General features: G+C 54.4%; 1 protein-coding gene across 1 annotated transcript in view; it reads left to right on the forward strand.

Moving 5' to 3' along the window:
* Window positions 1-830: 830 nt before the first annotated feature.
* Rspo4 (R-spondin 4) overlaps window positions 831-23,285 on the forward strand; it is a 32,457-nt gene continuing 10,002 nt past the window's right edge. Inside the window, exon 1 of the mRNA XM_027945108.2 lies at window positions 831-909. Within this exon, the coding sequence (XP_027800909.2) occupies window positions 831-909 (79 nt within the window). The remainder of the gene's footprint in view (window positions 910-23,285) is intronic.

Below are 23,285 nucleotides of genomic sequence, written 5' to 3' on the forward strand. Positions count from 1 at the left end.
TTTGAGTCAAAAAGCGGAGGCTCCCGGCAGCTGCAGCAGGAAACACTCAGGGTCAGTGGCCAGAAGGGGCTCAGGACCCTCGTGAAAGAAAGAGAGAGCTGGGCAGTAGGCGCCGCGCAGACGGCCACCCAACAGGCAGGGAGGTGGAGAGGGATGGGACTCAGGCAGAGCCAGGGGCCCCGCCAGGTGAAGGCAGGGAGACTGAGGCGGAAAGGGACACGCACACTGGCGAGAGTGAAGTCACCAAGACCGAGTTGGGGGGAAAGGGGCCGAGTTGGGGCTCAGGACGCAAAACAGAAGACGCGAAGGGGTGGCCCTCGGGGCAGGAGGCAGATGCAGAAAGAGGAAAGGAAGGAAGGCCACAGGCGAAGAGCGGGTCAAGATGCGGCCGAGGGACTCTCGGGTCCGTGCGTCTGTACCTGCGGGTGCTTGTGCGCATGGCACGTGTCGGGGGCTCCTGATCGCGGGGCTGCGTCCACGTGCGGAGGACAGCGGGGGGCATGGGGTGGAGGGAGGGCGGGGACCCGGCGCTGCGATGGGTTGCAGGACAGACCAGGCTCAGGGACCCGCCAAGCGACCCCCCTGCGCCCGGCCCCGCGGGCGATCGCGCCGCCCCCGCGCGCCGGCTCCTCCCCGCGGGGGCAGTGCCCGCTGCGCCGACGCCCTCCCTCGACCTGGCGGCGGCCCCTGGGCGGACAGCGGGTCCCTGACGGCGGGAGCGACTCCGCGCCCAGCGGATGCGCTCCGCGCTCTCCGAGCAGCCCCAGCGCCACCGCCGGGCCGTCGGGTCGCCCGGGGAGCCCCGCGCCCGCCTGGACCAGGCTGCACAGATGCGGGCGCCACTCTGCCTGCTGCTGCTCGTCGCCCACGCGGTGGACATGCTCGCCCTGAACCGAAGGAAGAAGCAAGGTATGAGGTGCGACAGGGCAGGCGCTGCGGGGCGATCGGAGATGTCCCTTGGGGCCTCTGCCTGATGCCTGGTTTCTGGGCTAGTCACTTCTCTAGGAAAACGTCAGACCCAACTGACAGATGGGGAGAGTGAGGCACCAGGCACCTGGTAAGAGAGCCATTGAGCAAGCTGGACCTGATGGCTCTCCAAGGAGGAGAGAGACCAGCAGGGCTTGCTCCCTGTCACCCCTGCCCCTCCCCTACCGTAGCAACTCTGAGCCAGCCTGGGGGATCAGGGGCTAGGAGACAGTGGTCGAGAAGCCATCCTAAGCATTCACGTCGAGTCCGGAGGTGACATCTAGAGCTCTGGTCTGAGAATCCAGATGTCCCGCTCCCAGCCTCATCACACACCCTGACTCATGGGGTCACCTCCCAGAAGGCAGTGATCCCGGGTGGGCCTCCTCTGGTGAGCTGAGCCAGATGTGAGACCTGAGTTCAAGTTCACTTATTCTGGGATTGACCTGGAAGGAATTCAGTGCCTCCAAGAGCCTCAGTCTTTCCATCCTTCCTCCCAGGGCCACTAAGAAGAAGGACCAAGGTTCAGATTCTAAATGTGTGTGTGTGGGGGGGGGGGGGGGCTACGTGCAGGGTCACCTCAGGGTCTTATCCCAAATGTCTCACTACTACAGTCAGATCTTGAGGAGGTGGGTGTGAAGCTGCCCCTGCAGGGTGACAATCAGCAGAGTCAATTAGCAGAGGAGAGCGGAGGAGAGCAGAGCAGCAAATGTCACACCTGAGCCCTGGCGCCCCAGGGTGCCTGTCTGAGAATCAGCTGGCAAGTGCCAGCCACTGTGCCGAGGGTGTTCCGTGCTCTGTTTCGTGGAATCCCCACTATATCCTGTGTCATAGGCGTCATCTCGTTTTATAAAGCAGGGGACCCGAGGCTCCCCAGCACCTGGTGGGATGCGTGTTTTCTGTCTCTCCAGCTTGGATCTGAGCTGGGGAAGAGGGGGAGACAGTTTGCCCTGGGGGGCTTCTCATGCTGTGGAACTCCTGGAATGCAGCAGGAAGGAGGGGGCTGTGGAGAGCTGGTGGGGTGCACAGCAGGGGATACACAGAGATGACAGGCAGGGAGTGAAGAGATGGGTGGCCTCAGGCAAGCTGGGGAGACTTGGGAGCTTCTGTGGCATCCCTCTTGAATGGCCTTTGACAGTGACTCAGAGCCATGGACTCTGAAACCTGGGTTCAAATCCCCGTGTCCCCAGCTGCATACCCATGGGGAGGTCACCTTGCTGCTCTGAACCTCAGTTTACCCACCTGAAGGTCCTGTAGGAGATCTCTAAGAACTTTCTCAATTGTAAAAAAATGTTGTTGTTGTTGTTTTTATAAAAAAAAGCTTTCTCCTCCCAGACTCATCTTTAAAATGGGAATAAAAATAATTTTAAGGCCGGGTGCAGTGGCACACACCTGTCATCCCAGCAACTCGGGAGGCTGAGGCAGGAGGATTGCGAGTTCAAAGCCAGCCTCAGCAACTGTGAGGCCCTAAGCAACTCAGTGAGACCCTGACTCTAAATAAAGTGTAAAAGAGCCCTGGGATGTGGCTGAGTGGTTAAGCGCCCCTGGGTTCAATCTCCAGTATTAATAATAATCATAATATAATTTTTTAAAGTATTTGACTCATCAGGAAGATGGTGGGTGAGTCTAAACCAGTGAGTGTACATAGTCATTCATTCACTCGTTCATTCAGCAAGTGTGACAGGGCAGCCTCTGTGCCAGGCCCTGTGCTGGAGAACTCGGGGACGCCAAGGTGAACACACCCAGGCCTGCTCCGAAGGCTGCCAGGATGCAGGGACAGCCCTGTCCTCGCTTCCCCACTCTCCCCGCAGTGCCACAGTCGGTGACCTCATTTGAGAGGTCGGGGGAAGGGCTTGCAGGACCCGCAGCCGCCCTGTCTGAGCCTTCGCCCTTGGGGCCTGGCTCCCACACACAGACCCGAGCCTCCTCGGGTCCCACGTCACTGTTCCTTGATGAAACCCAATTTTTCTGTTTCTAAGACAAAAAAAGAATGAAAGAAAAGGCTTGAGAAAGGTTCTTGGATCTCAAGTGGCTCTTACAGAACATTTTGATTAATTAAGTATAAATGAATGAGAACCAGATGGGGACGTTTCTCTTGAAACGTGCCGGGGTGTCCTGGCCATGCGACAGGCAAAGTGAGGGGCTCTGGTTTGTATCCCCTCCCCACAGATCTGGAGCTCAATTTAGGTGATGAGGAGAAGCCAGACTGTGACTAACTTTCCCCAACACCCCAGGCCTGCAGGCGAGAGGTCCCCATGTTCACAGGCGACTTTTAGATCCTTCTAGACTGGAAGCAGCCAGGGGCAGAGGGAGGAGCTCTGGAGTTCAGGTAGATGAGGATTCACCCCCTGAGCCCCTCCCGCCCTCGCCCTATGATCTTGGGGAGGCCACACACCTCTCCATCTGTGAAATGGGAGCCGATGTACCTGCCTCTGGGCAGTTGGGAAGATTTAGCACCGTCCCAGAGGGAAGGTTCTAGAAGGCACCCAAGGGGAGGGGGGCTTCACAAGGATTCGGCCACTTCCCATCTGACAGCAGAGTGGAATGCACATGGCTGGGCGGAGGGGCGTCTCACACGGGTTGAGTCACCTGTGTCTCTGGCTCATTTTGTGACATCACACAAACCTTCATTCTCTCTGAGCTTCTTTTTCATGTACCGTGAAATCACGAGCGCTGGAGGCCTGAGAGGTGGACAGCAGGTGACACTTCTGTGCACAGTGCAGAACCTGTGTGCAGGGTCAGACGGTCCCCACTGTCAGCTGTGCACAGAGCAGGGGCCGACACCTGGGCAAGCAGGTGTCTAAAGGCAGGACTGGGGACAGGTCTTCAGGCCTGGCCATGACTCGCACAGAACGAGGTGTGTCCCCTGGATGCTGACACCCTGACCCAGCCAGGTCCAGGTGCACATCAGCAGCGAGAAGAAGGGAAACGCAGATCGCTACAGGGCCGAGTGGAGGGGGTCACCTGGACAGCAAGGGCTGGGCAGGTCGTCCTGTCCCCTGAGGGCAGGGTTTCTTTATAAATAGGTCCAGTTGAGAGCTGGAAAGCAGATACTCCACACGGGCGTCCAGCTCCCCCTCCCTCTGAAGCCAAGCGAAGGGGGTGCTGCTTCTACCTCCTGCTGCTGAGCCCTGGGGAGCGCGCCTCCTCTCCCAGGGATGGAAGCTGTCCAACTCCTGAGCTCCTTGACTGTGAATCCACACTTGGTCACAGCCTGGTGTTACACCCACTTCCCAGACATAAGAGAGGCTCAGAGAGGGGCCCTGGCCTGCCCTGGAGCTCACAGCAGCTGAGCTGGGCCATGGATCCAGGGCTTGGGAGGCTCCATGGCTTGTGCCTGGAAATAGAAATGACTCCTGTCCCTGGCTGGCAGTCACAGAGTGGCTGCAAGGGGGGTGACTCTGACAGTGGAGGGACCATGATTTAGTCAGGTAGAGGTGGCAATGGGGTGGGGGGACTCCTGCAGGACAAGGGGAGAGTCTAGCCACGTAGGAAGAGCCCAAGAGACCCTGTGGCTGGAGGAAGTGGAGGTCCCGTTGCAGATGGGGCCAGAGTCTAGTCAAGGAGGCTTGAGTGGATCTATCTGCCACTTTCATCATGAAGAACTATTGATTGGGCCTCTCCTCCCCTGAGCGGGGCACTGAAAAGGACAGCAGACATGGCGCTCCAGGGTCACTGAGAACGTCACCGCAGGACCCTGTTTCTCCTCCACATAGCCCAGAGAAGCAGGCTGGCCACAGTCCCAGGCTCAGCTGGGGAATCTGAGGCACCAAGAGGACACACCACTTGGCTGAAGTGTCACTTGGATAAAGTTTATTCATCCATCTTCTGCCTGGTGAAAAAACCGAAGTTCACATTAATCCGAATAGGTTTGAGCTCATCGAGGGGTCAGGGAGATAAACTTAGTCGCAACCAGTACTTCTGAGCAAAGTGGAATGGAACAGAACAGAGAGAACAGAACAGAATAGTCTAGACTAGGGTAGGAGAGGAGAGGAGAGAGTACAGTAGGTCAGCAAACTTTTTTTTTTTTAAGAGCCAGGGAGTAAACATTTGGGGCTTTGTGGGTCCCTTAGGATGTGTCACATACTCCACTGCCTCAGCTCCTGGGCTTGCAAAACCTCCCAGATTTGGCCGATAGGCCTTGGTCCATGAGCTTGCATTTCAGAAAATATCAGGATGCATCGCAACCGTGAACGCCAATTATCATTTTGAGAAATGTGTTTTGGCTTCTGTGTCTATGTGTCTGTGTGTGTGAGGGGGTGAGGTGGCTGTGTGTGCACACATCTGTGGATGCCAATGAGTGTGTGAATGGTGCTGTGTGTGTGTGCACTGTGTCTGCCCCAGGTGCTGTGTGTGAACTAACACAAAACTCTAGTTCTCACCATTGTCCACCATTATGGGCGCCACTCAGTCACCCTTGCTGCTTCTACTCCCCCACGGCCAGCCAGGTGACCAGCGCAGGTCCTCATGAATGCAAGATGCGGGGCCTTGGGAAGGCAGGAGGATCCCCATACTCCAGATGAGGAGACTGAGGCCCAGCAGGTTACACAGGGATAGGCAGGGAGCTGGGGGTTGAGCCCTTGGTGTCTGTCCCAGGGACGCTGAGGGTCCTTAGTTTGGCGGTTTGTTTCTCGTCACCCTGAATCTGGTGGCCATGTCCTTCCAGCATATTTTAGCCCCTGGAAGGTGGAGGGACCCCTCAGGGCCCTCAGTGTCCTCCTGCATCACACACCGAGGGACAGCCATTGTGCGTCAGGCATGGCCTGGTCCCTTCACCTGGTCCTTGCCCAGGCCCGTCTGGTGGCCGCAGCTGCCCTTCTCCTGCCTGCGGAAGATGAAGGCTACTGTGGACTTCTCCAGAAGCCCACCTGGGCTGCCATTAACCAGCCCTCCTCTGTACAGCGCTTCATAGTTTGAAGACTTCCATGTGGGGTAGGATCATTGATTAGAGGGGTGTTGAGGCCGAATAGGTCCATTGAGACCCTAAGACCCATCCCTGTCCAGCTGGAGACCCCAGCGCAGCACCTGTCCTAGGTCATCGGCAGGAGCTAGTGTAGGTGCAGCGGCGCAGGGTGAGGACTCTGCGTGGACACAGAAGACAGCCCTCCAGAGCCCACAGGGAAGGTGGACCTTACAGAACATGTCTCCCCCGTGTGACTCAGGGGGGCTCAGTCTGCCTCACCTTCCCCCACTGCAGAATGGGGTAAAAGTCAGACCAAAGAAATGAAAAAGGCTTTCTGCAGATCAACTCTCTGTGGAGATGGCCAGGTAGCCAGAGGCTGGCCAGGGTCATGGCCTCTGAAGGGCCTCTCCAGTTACCTGAGCCGTGTGGATCCACCACGGGCTCTGTGGCCTAGCTCTGTGGTCCCCAGGAGGGATGGTGCAGAGGCCTGTGCCAGACACAGAGCCATGGTGGCCTCAAGGTGGCCCTTCCCTCAGGTCCCTGGACTGTGGACCCTGCCTGGACACAGAAGGGCCCAAGGCTTGGTGGTGGACAACCAGAGGCCCACGCCTCACCGGTATCTCTACACGCATATGTGTGTTCTTAAAAACGTGGTTTTTAAAAAAAATTTTAAAAAGCTGTCCCTCGGTATCCTTGAGGAATTACCCAATTTTCAACCTACAGAAATGGCAGTTTCATGTGCTTCAACCCACACTCCTCTCCCGAAATTCTGTTTTGTCCTCTGAAAAATGTGGCTAATAATGGTCTCCTCGTGCAATTGCTCTGAAGGTCAAGTAAGGACAGGAGGCTTTCAGATGCCAGATCTGAGGACCTCAAGTCCCTGGTATAAAATAGTGGAGTGATTGCACATAACCTGGGTACATTCCCCATCTACTTTAAATCTTCTCTGGAATGATTATAAGACCTGATGCAATGTAACATGTCTATAAATAGTTGTTACACTCTATTGTTTAGGGAATGATATCAAGAAAAATGTCTGTTCATGCTCATTACAGACCCAATTTCCTTTTTTTTTGTTAATATCTGCAACTGGAGGTTGGTCAAAACCTTGGATGCAGAAACTGACTCTGCTTAACTTTCTCTGGCATCAAAAGGGTAAAAAGGCTGTTTTGATTCGGTTTTTATGGTTGGGCTTTACTCTATGCCAGGTCTTGCCAGTATTATTTTATTCTGTTTGGCAATGTCAGATTCTGTTCTAGGTCCATTCTATGTATCAAGTTGATTAAATTCTCTTGATAAACCTGTGAGGTGAGCGCATTATTATGCCTATTTTACGGATGAGGAAACCAGGGCAAAGAGAGGGTAAGTAACTTTACCTAGTCCAATTCTGCCTGGTCCCAGAGCCTCAACCCTGACTATTGAGCTTTACTGCCTGGTGGCCGCCTTTGCCCCTCATTGCCACCCAGTGAGGGACCATTATTATCCACATTTTATAGAAAAGGAAAAACTAAGGGAGAGGATTATTCACTGAAGTGTATGAGATTGTCATGTTTGTAAGTTGAAAACAGTCAAATGTTAGCAACTTCATATTTCAAATGCTTGACAGAATGAATTTGGCAAAACCAGAACTTAAATCAATAATTGAAGGCAGAGCTTCTTGGGTCCATAACCACTATGTCTGGGCTTCTCCCAGTTCATCCACATCACATCACATCCCCCGAGGTGGCTTGATCCTATTATTCTCCCTGTTATTCTACAGATGAGGCTGTCCATGCTCAGAGAGGGGAATCAACTTGTGGAGGTCACACAGCCCGGGTGGGGAGAGGTTGGGATGGGTGCTGACTCCCTCCTGAGGATGGCCCCACATCTCCGTGGGCTGGAATCTCCTTGGCCCTGTGTAAGTCCACACCATCCAGGACGCACCCACCCCAGCCTCCCCATGGGATTCCTCCAGATCCCACAGGAAAAGGTCCGCTTCCTGCCTTGGGATGAGCAAGGCTAGCTCTTCCCAGGCTCTGCTGTCCCAGGCTGGACCACCGCATCTGCCTGGAATGCTTTCTTGTAGTGAGGTTGTGCAACTCCTAGGGCCACTGCTCTGTGTTCCCCAGGCTCTGATGGCCTGCTGCCGCTGGGGGAATCTGATTCAAAAGAAAGGCACCCGGAGCCAGGGGACCCAGACCACACGGGGAAAACGCTTCCTTTCACCAGAGGCCTCCACTTTCCCTGGAGCCTGATGGCAGAGCCACATCCACCAGGGTGGGGACATGAAGAGAAATGTCACAGTGGCTCTTCAGAGCCAGCTCTGTTGTAGGGAGTGGGCACAGCTGTCTCAGCACGTCCAGACGGGCACTGGGGGACTCTGCCACTCACTAGCTGAGTGGCTCTGGAGAGGTCATCTCCGCATCTGGGCCTCTGTTTGCTGATGTGCAACACGGGACATGAACCATGTGTTCCCAGGACATAGGAAGCGAAGCATTCGGCCATGACTATTGGGAGTGCCTGGTGCCAGGCGGGGAGGCTGGGGTTTGGGATTTGTCAGGCCTGGGCTCAGCTCCCAGCTCCGCTACTGCCCGGGCTTGGGTGAAAATATTTCCCTCTTGAATGTCAGTGTCGTCCATCAGGATATGGGGCCAAGAACAGCATCTGCTTCCCATGGTCGTCCTGAGGATGAAGGCTATGCATGTGACCCGTCTGGAAGACAGTGGGTACTTAATTCATGGTCTGTAATGGTCATGCATCATAGGAGGTTGATTTTTCTCGTGTGCAGAATGTTCAAGCCTGATGTCACACATGGGCCTGGCTGTGTTTGAAGGTCCTCGACAGACCAGACTCGTCAAAATGTCATTTTAAGGAGCCTAGATTCCAAGATAAGTGTGGTCCTAAGTGCGGTGCAACTGTGTCATAGTGACCCACCCTCTCTGAGCTTCTGTTCGTTCCTCGGTGAAAATTCCTCTTAAAGGATGACAGGGAGGATACATGGTGCAACGTGTGTGTGTGTGTGTGTGAGAGAGAGAGAGAGAGAGACAGAGACAGAGATGCTGACACATTACAAAACGTATAAATGATACGATGGCTGTTTGCGGCTGGGGCTACGGTGGGGCCTGACTTCTGCCCGCTGCGCACAGCGCGCTGGAAAACCCGAGTCAGACGGATTTATTTGGGACACGCCTTTCCTTCCTCCTCCCCTTTCAACCACCAATCACCTCCAGGCTCCTGAGTCCATCAGGCTCCGCCCACCCCAGGCATCTGAGCCAATCAGGCTCCTTAATGCATAGCACATTATCAGCGTCCTCCCGCCAAGACCTCGGTGTTGTTTTGGGTTTTCATTTTATTTTTCTGTATTTTTATAATTGTTACCAGTAGCTGGGTTTTCTTATTTTACTCTTAAGATTTCACTTCGTTTATTTTAAAACTTTTATTTAAACCTGCTAAAGTTATTTTTAAAGTTTTAGTTTCTATTAATTTTAAGAATAATTTATTTAAATGTATTTTGCAGAATTCCTTTTTTATTTCATTTTTACATATTGTTTTTAGGTTTTTATTGCTTGATCTGTATTCGATCACTTAACTTTGCAATGCTGTTTTATTGTAGCATTCTTTTAATTATCCTTATTTCATTTTTAATTCCTCTTATTTTAAAATGCTTATTTTTTGTTTTTCTTTAAACTTCACTTAACTTTAATTTTGCCCTTTTAGGGACGGCTACTGGGGACTGAACCCAGAAGTGCTTTGCCACTGAGCTACAGTCCCAGCTAAGACAGGGAGGCTGACCTTGAACTTGGAATCCCCCTGCCTCTGTGGCTGTATAAGGCTTCCCTGGACTGGGCGAGGTGGCCGTCAGGGAGAGGGATAGACCCGCTTCCGTGTTGTCTGTTGAGTTAGATGAAGGAGACCTCTAGCCCATACTTGAACCAGATCAATTAATTAGAACAAGGACATAATCAACTTAAATGTCACTAGATTCAAACACCTACACAATATGCACACAACTGATTCATGGTTTGACGGCTTAACCTGGAAGAAACATTCTGAACCCCAAAGAGCAAATGATTGACATGGGTTCACCTGGGAATCTGCACTCCCCCCCCCTCCAAGAAAATCCTATCTATAGTCAGAGAGTCAACCCTGGGTGCATCCCTGTCTTCTCTGAGAGGCTGAGGTGGTGGGGGCTCAGCACCCTACCTTGGGAAGGGGGGTGCCTTTGCTTTGATGTCCTTTGAGGAGTCCTCTTGGGCCTTGCTTTCAACACATTCTGAAATTCGTGTAAGTCAAGAACCTGCGAAGGCCTAGTTGAGGTCACCGTCCCCTTGGAGTGACCTCATCTGACCTCTGTCCAGGGACAGTATTACTCACATGCCCAACCCCCCCTTATTTTGACACTGACAATGTCTTCCTTCAGTCTGACACCATCTGCTAACTATGTGTTCCCTTGGAGAGGAGAAATCACTACATTGCAGACGATTTGGGGTCCATCCCTGGTGGGCCTCAGGCCTGAGAGAGTTCCCAGCTTTTGAAAGCCTACCAGGCAGGAGTCAGCGGAGAGACTGACAGGCCACCAAGCAGGCCCGGCCTAGTGTTGGGGACTGAGGCCCTGGCTTGCCCCTCGACAGCTCTTTGCTGTGCATACTGGAGCCACCCCCTTGACCTCTCTGAGCATCAGTTGTTCTTCATGAGAATGGGGTTAACTGAAGCCCCACCCTTGCAGGACTGTGGGGGCCTGGCCTGGCCAGAGGTCACTGTGAGTCACCACCTGTTCTCAACTTGGAAGGTGACTTAGGGAGCCACCTAGACAGGGTCTCGAGTGTCACCCTAGGCTGGGGCAGCAGGTATGCAAGCTGCTTAAAAGCCACCACCAGAGGGAACCTAGACCAGTACCTGGCCCCAGCAGAACCTGAGGGTCAAGGGTCAAGGAGGCATGGCGGGAACCGCGACAGGGAGAAGCCGAGGCGATTCACAGAGGCGAGGGGAGGCGAGGGGTGGACAGTCGTGGGCTCAGGTCCCTTTAGTACAAGGACAGGTTACATCTGCCCAGTGCCTGCTCCGTGTGACGCTGCCGAGGCCATCTGCCCTTCAGTTCTTGCAGTAAGCCACGGGTGACGTGTGGCTGTCCTCCTTCCTGGGACCCTGTTTCCCTCACCATCAGCCTCACTCTGAGTGTCCCTGGGGCCTCCACCCCGTGGTCCATCCCCCTCAGCACCAGAGGGAGCGTTCAAGGTGACCGCTTCCAGGAAGTCCCGGCACCACCCAGACTGCTCCCGAGCCACCACGGGGTCGGCCGTCCACCCGTCCACCTGCGCCCCGGGTCTCGGGCCCTCTCTGGGCTGAGCTGTCTCCCGCCTTGGAGCTTTGTGCCTGGTCCCTCCACCCTGAGCACATCTCAGAGAGGCACTTCTGGTGACCCAGGCCCTCCTGTCACTTTGTTTGCTCTGGTCAGCTCCGTGTCACTGTCTGCAATGACCGTGTCCCTGCTGGGATGGAAACTTCCTGAGGGTTAGGGCTGTCGTGTTCACTGGTGTCTCCCTGGTGCCTAGAGCGGAGCCTGGCCCACAGTGATCACCCCTTGATGTGCCCAGGGATGGGCTCCAGCACCCCCATGGGTACACAATCCCCAGATGCTCAGTCCCTTTCACAGGTGGCATTGGATCTGTAAAACCCTGCACATCCTCCCCTCCGCTTGAAGCTACCTCCGGATTAGTTCTGATACCTGCTGCAAGGCAAATGCTGTGCAAATAGCTGTTCTGTTATTTGGGGGGGGGTGGGGGCAGGCGGGGGTGACAGTGAGAAAGTCTGTGCATATTCAGTCCCGACTTTTGATTTTATTTTTGTTGTTGTTTGTGGTACAGGGGTTTGAACCCAGGGGCAGCCCACCACCAAACCACAGCTCTAGGTCTGTTTTTTTGTTTGTTTGTTTGTTTTGTTTTGTTTTGCTACAGGGCCTCACTAAGCTACTGAGGCTGGTTTCGAAATTGTGATCCTCGTGCCTCAGCCTCCCTAGTCAGTGGGATTACAAGCGTATGCCTCCTCACCCAGCTAGGCTTTTTTTTCCAAAGTATTTTTGACATGAGACCCATGGATAGGAAGGATGACTGTTGTGAGCCCCCCATAAGTATTTGTGGAAAGAACAGTCTTCCAGGGTGGGCGATTGTCTCAGTTTCCATATGAGCAAGCTGAGGTTAGATGACTGTCCCAGGGTGTCAGGTGTGGGCTGGGATGGAGAGCAGGTTTATCTGGTCCCAGACCTTGGATTCCCCCTTCTCCCTCTGCCTCACTGCCTCACTCTCTCTGGGGGACGGAGTGGCAGAAGGAGAGACCCCAGCCATCCTCAACCCCAGAGCAGGGAGCAACAATGGGAAGGGCAGACCTGGTCTCCCCAGTCAGAGGAGAGGCCAAGCTGGGTACAGTCCCAGGCAGGAAGGAACAGCTAGAGAGAGAGAGAGAAGCCAAACACACCCATTCAGAGACCTGAGTCCCTGCCCTCACTGTGTGGCTCTGAACACGTTCCTGCCCCTCTCTGAGCTTCAGGGCACCATCTATAAAGTGCCATTACTACCCTGTGTGTTCTAGTGAACAGACACTGTCCAAACTCCCTTGTCCAAATGGGAGACCTTTTGGATCCTGCCTATCTTGTGGGCCATAATAATATTTCATTCTTGTTTTCATCTTCAGTTAGGAAAACTAGTGATGTGGAGCAGCTTCTCATGTGGTTACTGGCTGATTTATCTTTCTTCTTTGAAATACTGGTAATATCTTTGTCCATTCCCACCCTCTTTTTCTTATTGATTTATAGGAGCTCTTTGTATATTAAGGACAGCTACCCTTGGCTTGCTTTGTGGGTAACTGGCTTAATGATCAGGAAGTTATAAACACTGCGTGTGCTTTTTTTCTTCTCCAATTCTTATTTCTAAAACCCAATCTTTAATCACTTTGGCCAGACCTCAGAGCTTTTTGGTAACTTCGAGGCATCAAGTAGCCCAATCCAGTGCTAAAATTTTAAAATATAGGTCTGATCCAAAGCTCTCTCTTCTTCCCAGCACTAACTTGGCTGCCCTGTGGGGAGCTGGGCCTCACCCTCACTCCATCCCTCCTCCTCCCAGGCTCCTTCCTCCCCGGTGCTAGGCAGCTTTTGCCACTAGAATGAAATACGGGAGGTAATTAACTGAAAAGAGAAATGTTTTATTGCGCTTAAAATCTGGAAGTTCCACTCCAAACTGGGTGACCCCCTTGCTTTGGGTGCTGGGTGGCAATGTGGGAAGCAAAAGAGGGAGAAAGAGAGGTCAGAGTCCCATGTCCCCCTTTAAGGGAATTCCCCCCACCCCCCTACAGCCCTCCCAGGCCCCACCTCCCGGGAGGGCAGAGCCTTCAGCACAGGGACCTCTGGGGGACACTCGTCCTGGCCATGGCACCCTGTGTGTTGGGGAGCAGGAGCAGGGATGGGAACAGAGACGGCTGTCACCTACCTCCCGGGTACTCCTGTGGCCTCCCAACCCGGGCCCCGTCACCAGAGAACAACAGAAGGGGCCAGGCCCACGCGTTCGGGTGCCCTCTCCGTGCCCCCTGCCCTCGCCCATCTGGGCTGGGAACCTGCAGCTTGGGTCAACCCCAGCTGCCTCCTTCAGTGTCCCTTGACTGGGACAGGAAACGGCCCAGGGGTAGTGCCGCTGCCCCAGGACTGGCCTCACCCCTTCTGCATCTCTGCTAAGTCCCCCTCATCCTTGTAGGCACAGGGCGGGTCCACAGGTGTCATCCAGCAGGTCAGAGTGCCCATTCATTACCTTCCCACCTGGCGGGGAGGGCCTGCCCCCCGCTCCCTGGACAACCCTGAGGTGCTCTAGGCCAGAGCTGCCACGGCTGGGGCGGCCAGGGGGCAGGGACAAGGAGCAGGAGGAGAGGTTGGTCCCCTGCCCCATAGTCCAGGAGGGGGTATTGGCCCCAGTTTGGGATTCATGAGGCGGCTTCCTTTACTGCATAAGTTGGGAGGAAGGGAGGACTCGGGGCTTTGTTTCCAAGACACAAGTTCTGCAACAGCAAGGTCAGTACCATTCGTTCATTCATTCAACAAACGCTGGCAGGCCCTGTACCAGGTGCTGGAGGGTCAATGGCGAGAAAGGCAGAAGTCCTGGGGAGGTTCATCTTTCCAGTCTAGTGTTACTTCATGTCTCTTTCCACCCTTATGTTCCTGGAGTCTAAAACAGAGCCTGGTACATAGTAGGTATTCAAGAAATATTTGCTGGATGGCTGAGAGATAAGCTTAAAAACACAGAGCTTAGCTGGGCACAGTGGTGCTCGCCTATAATCCCAGCAGCTCAGGAGGCTGAGGCAGGAGGACACAAGTTTGAGGCCCTAAGCAACTTAGTGAGGCCCTGTCTCAAAATAAATAAATAAATAAAAAGGGCTGGAGATGTGGCTCAGTGGTCAAGTGGCCCTGGGTTCAATCCCTGCTACCAAAAAGAAAGAAAGGAAAAAAAAGTCCCCAGGGGTGTTGCCTCAGAGGGGCTGGGCTGTTCTGACAGACAGGGTCCAGGGCTGAGGCCACCCTGGGGCTACCAGCCCGACCTTTAGACCAGGCCCCGCCCTGGTGCTTAAAGTGGACCTGTTTGGTGGTCTGTGTTCTTCCTGAGACGGCCTGGCTGGACATCCAGCTTGCCACTCATGGCTGTGTGAACCTGGGTAACTCACCTACCTTCTCTGTGCCTTAGCATCGCTCTCAGATGAGTTCATAATACCCACTTTCCAGGGTTGCTGGGACAGTGTGGCCCATGTGGGAGCTCACAGCTGCTCACTGCTGTGACCTGCCATCTGCCAGGCTGTTCTGGGGTGAGTCACAAACACCCTGATGCAGTGAACCTTCAGGAGGATGTCTGAAGACAGTTTTATCCCCATTTTACAGACAGGGAAACTGAGGCTCGGGGTGGTTAGGTTGGGTTTGCATCCAGCCTCTCTGCCTCTAGACCTGGTGCTTCCAGCTGCTCCAAATTCTGCAGATCTCCTCTCCTACTGCTGTGATCACTGTGGGGCTCTGGCCGGTTCCCAGGCCCTCCAGGGCTACCCTCAGAAGTGGACAAAGGGAGGCCGAGGGACCGGGCACAAGGTCCTCACTCTGACCCCCTCCTTGCCTCAGCCACAGCAGCTCTGCGCTTCTCCGCTTCATTAGTTGAGGTCCCATCCCATATCTGGGCCACAGGGGCTGAGAAAAAGTCCCAAAGCCCTTCATGGAGACAAGCCTTTGTGTTTCAGGTGGGGAAACCGAGGGCCAGCGCCACGGGGCTCTGCCGAGGGTCACGGGGTGGCACGGCTCTGCCAGGACAGGAGTCCTAGCGCTGAGCTGTCTCGGACGCGCCTGGGAGGAGGGAAGCGGGTGTCTGGAGAGCAGACTGCAAAACGGGGGTCTTTCTCGGGCGGGTCTGGGAGCACCTCACTCCTGCCTTCAGGGGTCCTGGCCCTGCCGTCCTCCCGGGGCTCCTGGGGCTCCCTGGGTTTGGACCCTGGAAACGTCCCCATTCCCTACTTGCAACATGGAGCATCCTGATTGGCCGGACATGTCCTGCCAGGCTCCTGAGTACTGCAAACACCTGCTGCCCCCGACAAAGCTCTGACACTTCTCAAGGAGCCACGGAGACACAAGAGGGGTCTCCACCCTACAGAGCCCGGGAATCAGACCCCATGAGGGGGGAAAGGGATGAGTAGGGGGTGTTTCTTGTCCCCCAGGGCTGCCCGGCCCGGGTCTCACGGTGTTTTCTGACTACGGAGGTTAGGTGCAGAGAGGATCGAGAGGCAAGGGACCTACCCAAGGTCACCACCAGGCCACCCTGCTGTGGGACAAAGCCACAATTAGAAAGAGCCACAACCCGTGGGGATCTCTGTGGCCCTGGAGAGTCACTCAGCAAGTGGTCACTGAGACCCACTGTGACGAGGTGTGGTCATTACAGGAGAAGCTGAGGCACAGGGCACGGTGGCCAGTCACTCAGACATGACAAGGAACTAGCTTCTCGATTATTCCCTGGATGAAGGGCAATGACACCCGCCCGACGATGTCACAACAGACGATTCCTTACATAATGTCACAAATTCGACAACATGGTGACTCTTTTGCACACAAGACACTTATGTGACATCTCCAGAGACAGACTGATGTTTTGAGTTTTACCCTCAGGACAGCTTGGTGACAGCTCTGTGTTCTTGGATAACCGGGTGCTGCTCTCCGCAGAGGTGGCTCTGGCTCCCTCCTCTGGGTCCCAACCTCCTCTGCCTCCAAAAAAAGTGCACTAGTGACAGGAATCCCAAGGCAGCCGTCCCCTCCGCTGCCCCCATCCAGTGCCTCTGAAGGACACGGTGGCTGCTCACCACCAGGAGCACAAATGTTCTTCCCCTAATGAGGACTCAGTAGCAGGCAGAGTCCATCTGGTAGGTCCAGGGCGGGTCCCTACAGCAAGAGGGAAGCGGAGGGTCAGCCTGGGAGGGAGCCGGGCGCAGCAGCTGCTCTGCCTGCCATTGTCCCCACATGGGTCCCAGAAAGGCCTGACAGGGGCAGCCCAGGGCTGGGGTCAGGCCTTCTCTGTGCTTCAGCCCCGGGCACCAGGGTCCTTTAGGGGTGGGTCTCACCACACGCCTGCCACTGTCCTGGGGCACACGGGGACCCACCAACCCTGTCCTTCCTACCAATGACAGCAAGGACTGTAACCAACTCAAGCTACTTGGGAAAATGACCCTCCCATGGGTGGTGACAGGAGTCAGGTTGCCCCTCCCAAATATCAGCCCAACCTGCCCTCCCCCTGCCCATCAAAGGACACAAGGGCAAGGCACCGTGACCTGGCAGAGTCGGGGTCCGGTCAGCGAGGGTCCAGTCTAGCTCCACCACATGCAGTTTTGGCCTTTGAGCCTTTGCTTTCCCAGCTGTGATGTGGGGAGTCACAAGTTTATGCCCGTACACCCCCAGGTACACAGGGTGCTCTTACTGTCCCACTTGGGCTTGGAGAGGTGGGATGGTGGACAGTCCAGCTAGAGTCTGTCTTAGACACTGGCTTTCAATGGACCAGTGATGGAGAGGGCCGTGGTAGAGTCAGGGTTCAAACCTACTTCTGTTGCTCTCCTGGCCAATGGTGACCCTCAGATTAACATCACATCAGAATCACCTGAGGTGCCAGGCAATCCCAGTGGTTCAGGAGGCTGAGGCAGGAGGATCACGAGTTCACAGCCAGCCTCAGCCAAAGGGAGGCCGTAAGCAACTCAGTGAGACCCTGTCTCTAAATAAAACACAAAATGGGGCTGGGATGGGGCTCGAGTGCCCCTGGGTTCCATCCCTCAGTACCTGGCTGGCTTTGCCCCCTAGGCTTCTCCTTCTGGTGGAATGCACCCTGGACCTCTGCGGGGGAGGAAAGAATGCAGGAGAAAGGTCAGCGGCCTGTCCTTCCTGGGCACCCTTTCCTGCCTCCGTTAAAATCACGTGGATCCTGAGGGGGGCAGTGGCCTCAGCCCAGCCCCGGGGCAGCTGGGCTCGCAAGGCTTGTTGCTCGGCATGGGGATTAAGGGGGCACCCAGGAGGCACTGGCTGGAGGCAGCACGGCTGGAGGTCACCCCATCACCGTCTGCAGAACATGTGCCCTTCAGGGACCACCAGTCCAGCCCTGGGAAGAGGCCCGTGGGCTAGAGGCCTCGCACTCTGCGTCCTGGAGTCTCCTGGGGGACTCATCTCCAGGACCCACCCCTGGCTGGGCATGGCGCAATCTGCCCCCACGGCGGGAATGTGCCGGGGGGGCCCCCCTGAGCCAGCCCCCAGTGGTGGCGACTGCCTCCCAGATGTGGCTGTCTCGGCGGGCCTCCAGATGTTGTTTATTTCCCTTGGTCATCAGTGACATGCGTCCCCATTGCCAGGAGGGAGCTGGGGTGTGCTGCCCGGCGCTGTCTGTGTGGGGCCCTTTTGTGTGGCTCGGAATCCCAAGGACAGAGCAGGACAGGGCAGGCAGGGCCTTGGCCCTCGGAGGCTCACTGCCCTGGGGTGAGGGGTAGTGCTCCTTCTGCCCGCTCACCCTCTCAGCCCCAGGGAGCCCTTCAGGACAGCTGTAGGACATCCTTAGTCCACCATAACTAATGATGTTCTCATGCAAGACGCGCTTCCCTGGGCACACCCCAATTATGAAGAAACTCTACCCCCAAAAATGTTGGCGTCAAAGAAAAAGCACTGATTGTCAAAGGCATTCCAGAATCTCAGATGCCCGTGGAGGCAGGGCAGGTGGTGAAGGTCGCTGTAGTAACAGTGATGTCATTGAGACCCTCTCAAACGGTCAGACCCTGCCCGGCTCCTCACGACATGCCTTGGAAGCCTACCAGCAGGGTGACAGGTGGGAAACCTCTGGCACAGAGAGGTTCACCCAGGAGTACAAGGTCACATGGGCAAGGGCTAAGGGACAGAGCTGGGATTGGAACCCAAACTGTCTGACCTTTAACCCTGCTCCACACTCGTGGTTTCCAAAGTGTGGTTCTGGGACCAACAGCATCGCCATCCCCTGGGAACCCCTTAGCAATGCAAACTCCCAGGTAGGCCAGAGCAGCAGGTCTGCAGGGAGGCCCAGCGCGGTGCTTTCCACAAGCTCTAGGGGTGAATCTGGTGCATGCCCAAGGCTGAGGACTCCTCAGTGGCTCACCTGTAGTCCCAGCTACTCCGAGGCCAAGGCAGGAGGACTGCGAGAGCCCAGGAGTTTTAGGCCATGTAGCAAGACCTGTGTCTTAAGAAAAAGAAAAAACAAGAGTCCCCGCTAGGCAGAATGAGCTCCTAAAGGTGAAGAGGGCACAGGAGGCAGCTCAGGAAGGAGAACCATCAGCAGTGACCTTTGCCCTCAGGAGGTAGGAGGGAGTGGGAGGTCTGCGGCTAGCTGGAGCCAACACCCTCCAGTTACGTAACTGCAGCCAATCCCGGCCCTGCGAGGATGCAGGCCCAGCATTGGCAGATGTTCTGGCTTTTTCCAGAGAAGTCCAAATTCCAACTTTTTATTTGAAATCTCTTGATTTTATAAATGTTGGCCATCTGTCCAAATTAGTCCTAAAAAAGTGGGGCTGGAGGCCTTGGCCTGGGCTCCCAGGATATGCCAGTCACAGGCCTGCCGGGCAGCGGGGAGCTGTCTGGGATAACCGGTCATTCACAGGGGCCCAGGGGCCCCCCAGCCTCTGCAGCCCCTCAAGGGAAGAGCTGCAGGGTGGAAGTGGATGTGGCAGAGGTGACTTTAGATCCACCCAAAAGGAAAAGAACACAGAGGTCACTTGCAAACGTCGAGGCACCGATTCCTGGAAAACAAGATGCTGAGGCCCATTTTCAGGATGTGGCTGACGGGAGGCTGGGGATTTGTCTTAAGAGCTACCATCTTTCCTTGTTCCCAACAGAAGGAATAAACCTAGCCGGGCACAGTGGCGCACGCCTGTAATCCCAATGGCTCCGGAGGCTGAGGGAGGAGGATCACAGGTTCAAAGCCAGCCTCAGCAACTTAGTGAGGCTGTGAGCAACCTGGTGAGAGGCTGTCTCTAAATAAAAAATAAAAAGGGCTGGGGATGTGGCTCAGTGGTTAGGCGCTCCTGGGTCCAGTCCCCAGGACCAAAACCGAACAAAAAGAATAAACCTGTCTCTCACCCAAAACCAACACTGCCCACAGTGTCTCTGCCAGGGACTCTTCACCCTTCACATCCTTGGTCCCTGCTGTTCACCTTCCAGCCTCACCAGCGTCTCTGGCCTCTGTGAAAGGAGGGAGGGGCCAAAGGGTGGTTCCCGGTCCTACTGTGTGTCATGGCAGTGGGGGAGCAGGAAGGGAGTGTGGGTGTATAGAGGAGCCCCTAATATGTGTAGGACACTTTCTGAGTCATTGGCAACTGTTGCTGTCATATGGAGAAACTGAGACCTTCAGAGATAAAGGGACTTGTCCAAGGTCACTTGATGAGTGCTGAAGCCAGAATTTCCACCTGGGCACCTGCACCATGACACCTGTTTTGGATTTTTGAGACCCTTGCAGGCGGGAAACACATTGCCCTTCAACATAATATCAATGCTCCAATGTGTTGGGTGCCTGCCATGTGCTAGGGCTCCAAGAGTTTTCCATGTACTTCTCCTTTAATCATGACAATCCTGCAAGGTAAGCATTATTATCCCCATTTTTTAAAATTTTTATCTTTTAGTTGGACACAATACCTTTACCTTTATTTTACTTATTTTTATGTGGTGCTGAGGATCAAACCCAGGGCCTCTCACGTGCTAGGTGAGCGCTCTGCTGCTGAGCCACAACCCGGCCCTATTATCCCCATTTTACAGTTTGAAAAACTGAGGCTCAGTAGAGTAGCAGTGCCCCACAAGCCAGGAAGCCTCTAACCCTGGACCTTACCATGATAGAGGTCCAGAACTATTTGCTGAATGAATGAATGAATCACTCAACCCAGGGGGTAACTCATGCGGTCAGAGGTGAGGAGCTGACATTGCTGTGGAAACTGTCAAGTCCGCATGATTATCATTCTCTAAAATGGACATCCAAGTCTCAGCTCCTCCCCCTGGGTGCTTGGGGAAAGACAAGTGACTCAGATGTCATTCAAGCCTCTCCAGCTGCTAGAGCCATGCAGGGCCATACACAGCGGGCCAACTGGCATCTGGACTTGGAGAAGATGGGCTCGGTTATGGCAGACAGTTGCTAAGTTACATAAGGTGCCGTCTACTCATGGGGCCCCAAGAAAACTCAGAAGGTTGCAATTAGAGCTTAAAGGCTTTTATCTAGAAACACACATCTGAGTGGGAAAGAGAGCAGTGATGAGGTCAGGATTCCCCTGAGGTAGAGAAGGATCCAGTGGTTTTCAAAGTGTGCTCCCTGGAACCCCCAGGTTCCTTGGGACACTAGGTTAGGTGGGTGAGCTCCAGACCCCTCTATCCTGCAGAAGCAGAGCTGCTCCGTGATGATCTGTTTCCTATCTAGTGAGCTCCGTGCATTTGATTGTAAGCTGACAGAACAGAATTAGTTCAAGTGGAAAAGTGACTTTCTGCAGAGCCACGGGGCAGGCCAAGCCTTGGGAGGGACTGGAAGGTGTTCAGAAGCTGTGTCTGTCTTTTGGAGGCCGGGAGGTTTCTGGTTGTTGCTTCTCTTTCTGCATCTGATTTGTTTGTTCTCTCTCTCTGCTTCTGTATTAGTCAGAAATCATTTGGTTGCAAGTGACAGAAAAGCGGCTTGAGGAAAGACAAGCAGGTCTGGGTTGCCTGCGTTAGATTTGCGCGCAGATGGCTCCTTCTGGAATCTGTCTTCATTTCCACTCTGCTGCTGTTGTGTGTGTGTGGCCTCGTTCTTGGGGGGCTCTTCCTTAGTGTGGTGCCACCTACCACCTCTGATCTACATCCTCTAGATCCACAGGGTGGACAAGAAACACACACACACACACACGCATGTGCAAACATATACTCCTACTGACTTAAGCAAAAATTCCAAGACCAGCTCTGGTTGGGACACATGCCTGTATCTGAACCTATGCCACTGAGGCCAAGGGGACCTGATGCCCCATTTGCCCAGGTGCAGTGTGCCAGAGTGGAGACGGCCCCACAATGACCTCAAAGTCAGGGAGCATGGAGGATGAGCCTCTGTTAGACAAGTGAGTGGCCTGCTCACTTGGTGCTGGGGCCTGCTGGTGTCTTTTAGCTGCCTTACCTTGGGGAAAATGTGTACAGGCTGTCCTTCCCACCTGGGACTGTCCTTAGGTCAAAAGGTCAGTCCAGATGATTGCCTTATCATCCTCGAGTGAATCTCAAGAGAGATGAACTAATGGACCAGCCTGGATGAGCCATCAGTCAAAGACAAGGTCATAAAATACAAGCATGGTTGCTAGCACCAGTTCTCAAGACAGGGAGACTGATCAGAGAAGACATCTCTCAGATACCTATTACATTTATTTTGGGCTTGTTAAAATGCACATTCCTAGACCCAAACCAGATACTTTGTAAACCTCCCTAGGATTCTGATGCATGATCAAACTGAAGAACCACTGAGTTTGGATCTTTCTAGAGCAGTACTGTACGAATTCTAGTTGTCATCACTTATCAAAATAAAGTAATGACAGCTACACCCTGACCCTGGGCGGATATCATTGGGTTTTTCTAATGAGTTACAGAGATGGGATAAAAGGCCCGAGTAAGGCCATCTTTTGGAGCCTGGAGGTTTCTGGTTGTTGAATTCAGTTGTCAGAGGTGCCATTACAACTTGGTGGCACTAGAGGGCACCCTACCAACTGCCGGGCCAAGGATGCAGCAGGAGACAGCCACCTCCCTTTAAATGTTAAGATCCATCCCCCGCTCACACACGCGCGCGCAAACTGATACCCTCCGAGGTCAAAGAAAAGTCTTAATTGGTCTCTTGCCTTCAGCACGTTGAGTCATCATTCCATAAATAGTGCTGTCGCCTAACTGGGGCTTCCTTGGGGAAGGCTACACCCCTTTCAACTGGGTCCCCAGTAAAATCGCAGGGATCGGGCTGAGTGATATTTAACCTCTTGAGCAGTGTAACAGTTTTGCCTTGTCCTGATCTTGGGGCCCTTAGCTCAGCCTCTTTGCTATCACTTCTGTGGCTTCAGTCCTTCCCATCGGGTTGTGGGTCAGAGGCCCTGGGTGGCTCACCCCTGCTGCCCCAGACTCTGCCCGAAATGCTCCAGGAGAGCCCCGTGGGGCAGACTGATCTGGGACCCTGCCCCAATTGATTCTGCATGACCCAGGGTGGCATTTTACCTCCCTGAGCCTGATTTCCTCAGCTGCAAAAATGGCCAACACACCCATGTCGTGGCATCTCGGTCCACGAACTCAGTCTGCAGGAAACACCACCTTGTTTTTCCGCAACTGAACGTTAACTTGAACTCCTGTTCTGCGGGGTGTCAGGGATCACCTCAAGTCAATCACGGGAACCCTTGCCCGTTGTCAGTGCCCTGGAGCATTTTGGCTCCGGGGGCATACACACTGCCGAGGCACCGAGGAGGGCACCCTGGTCCCCACTGATGTCACTCTGACCTGCCATCAATCATTCTATGTCACAAAGACCCAGTAACCCAAACAGGATGACCACGCTTTCCTCCCAGTCCCATGAAAGAATCTCTGCATCAGGCAGTCCCGGGCTGGTGGAATTGCACCGTGATGTTGTGGCAATCAAATGTCCCTGCTGCTCGCTATTCTTCTAGCGACCAAAAATCCAGGAGCCAGAAGTTGGTGGAAGAAATCGGGTCTTATTCAAAGCCCTGGAGAAGATAGAGGGGCTTGTTTTCACCCCAAATCTCTAACGTTGGGGGCTCAGGGCGCAAAACGCTTTTTAAGAGAAAAAAGAGGTACCGCGAACGGAAAGGCTCTGTCCTGGGCGGGGCCTCGGTCATACCGAGGTGGGTGTGTCCTCTTGTGGGGACCTTTGACCCCCTCGGCCAGTTAACTGAAACC

Source organism: Marmota flaviventris, chromosome 2 (genome assembly GCF_047511675.1).
Source record: "Marmota flaviventris isolate mMarFla1 chromosome 2, mMarFla1.hap1, whole genome shotgun sequence".
Taxonomy (NCBI): domain Eukaryota; kingdom Metazoa; phylum Chordata; class Mammalia; order Rodentia; family Sciuridae; genus Marmota; species Marmota flaviventris.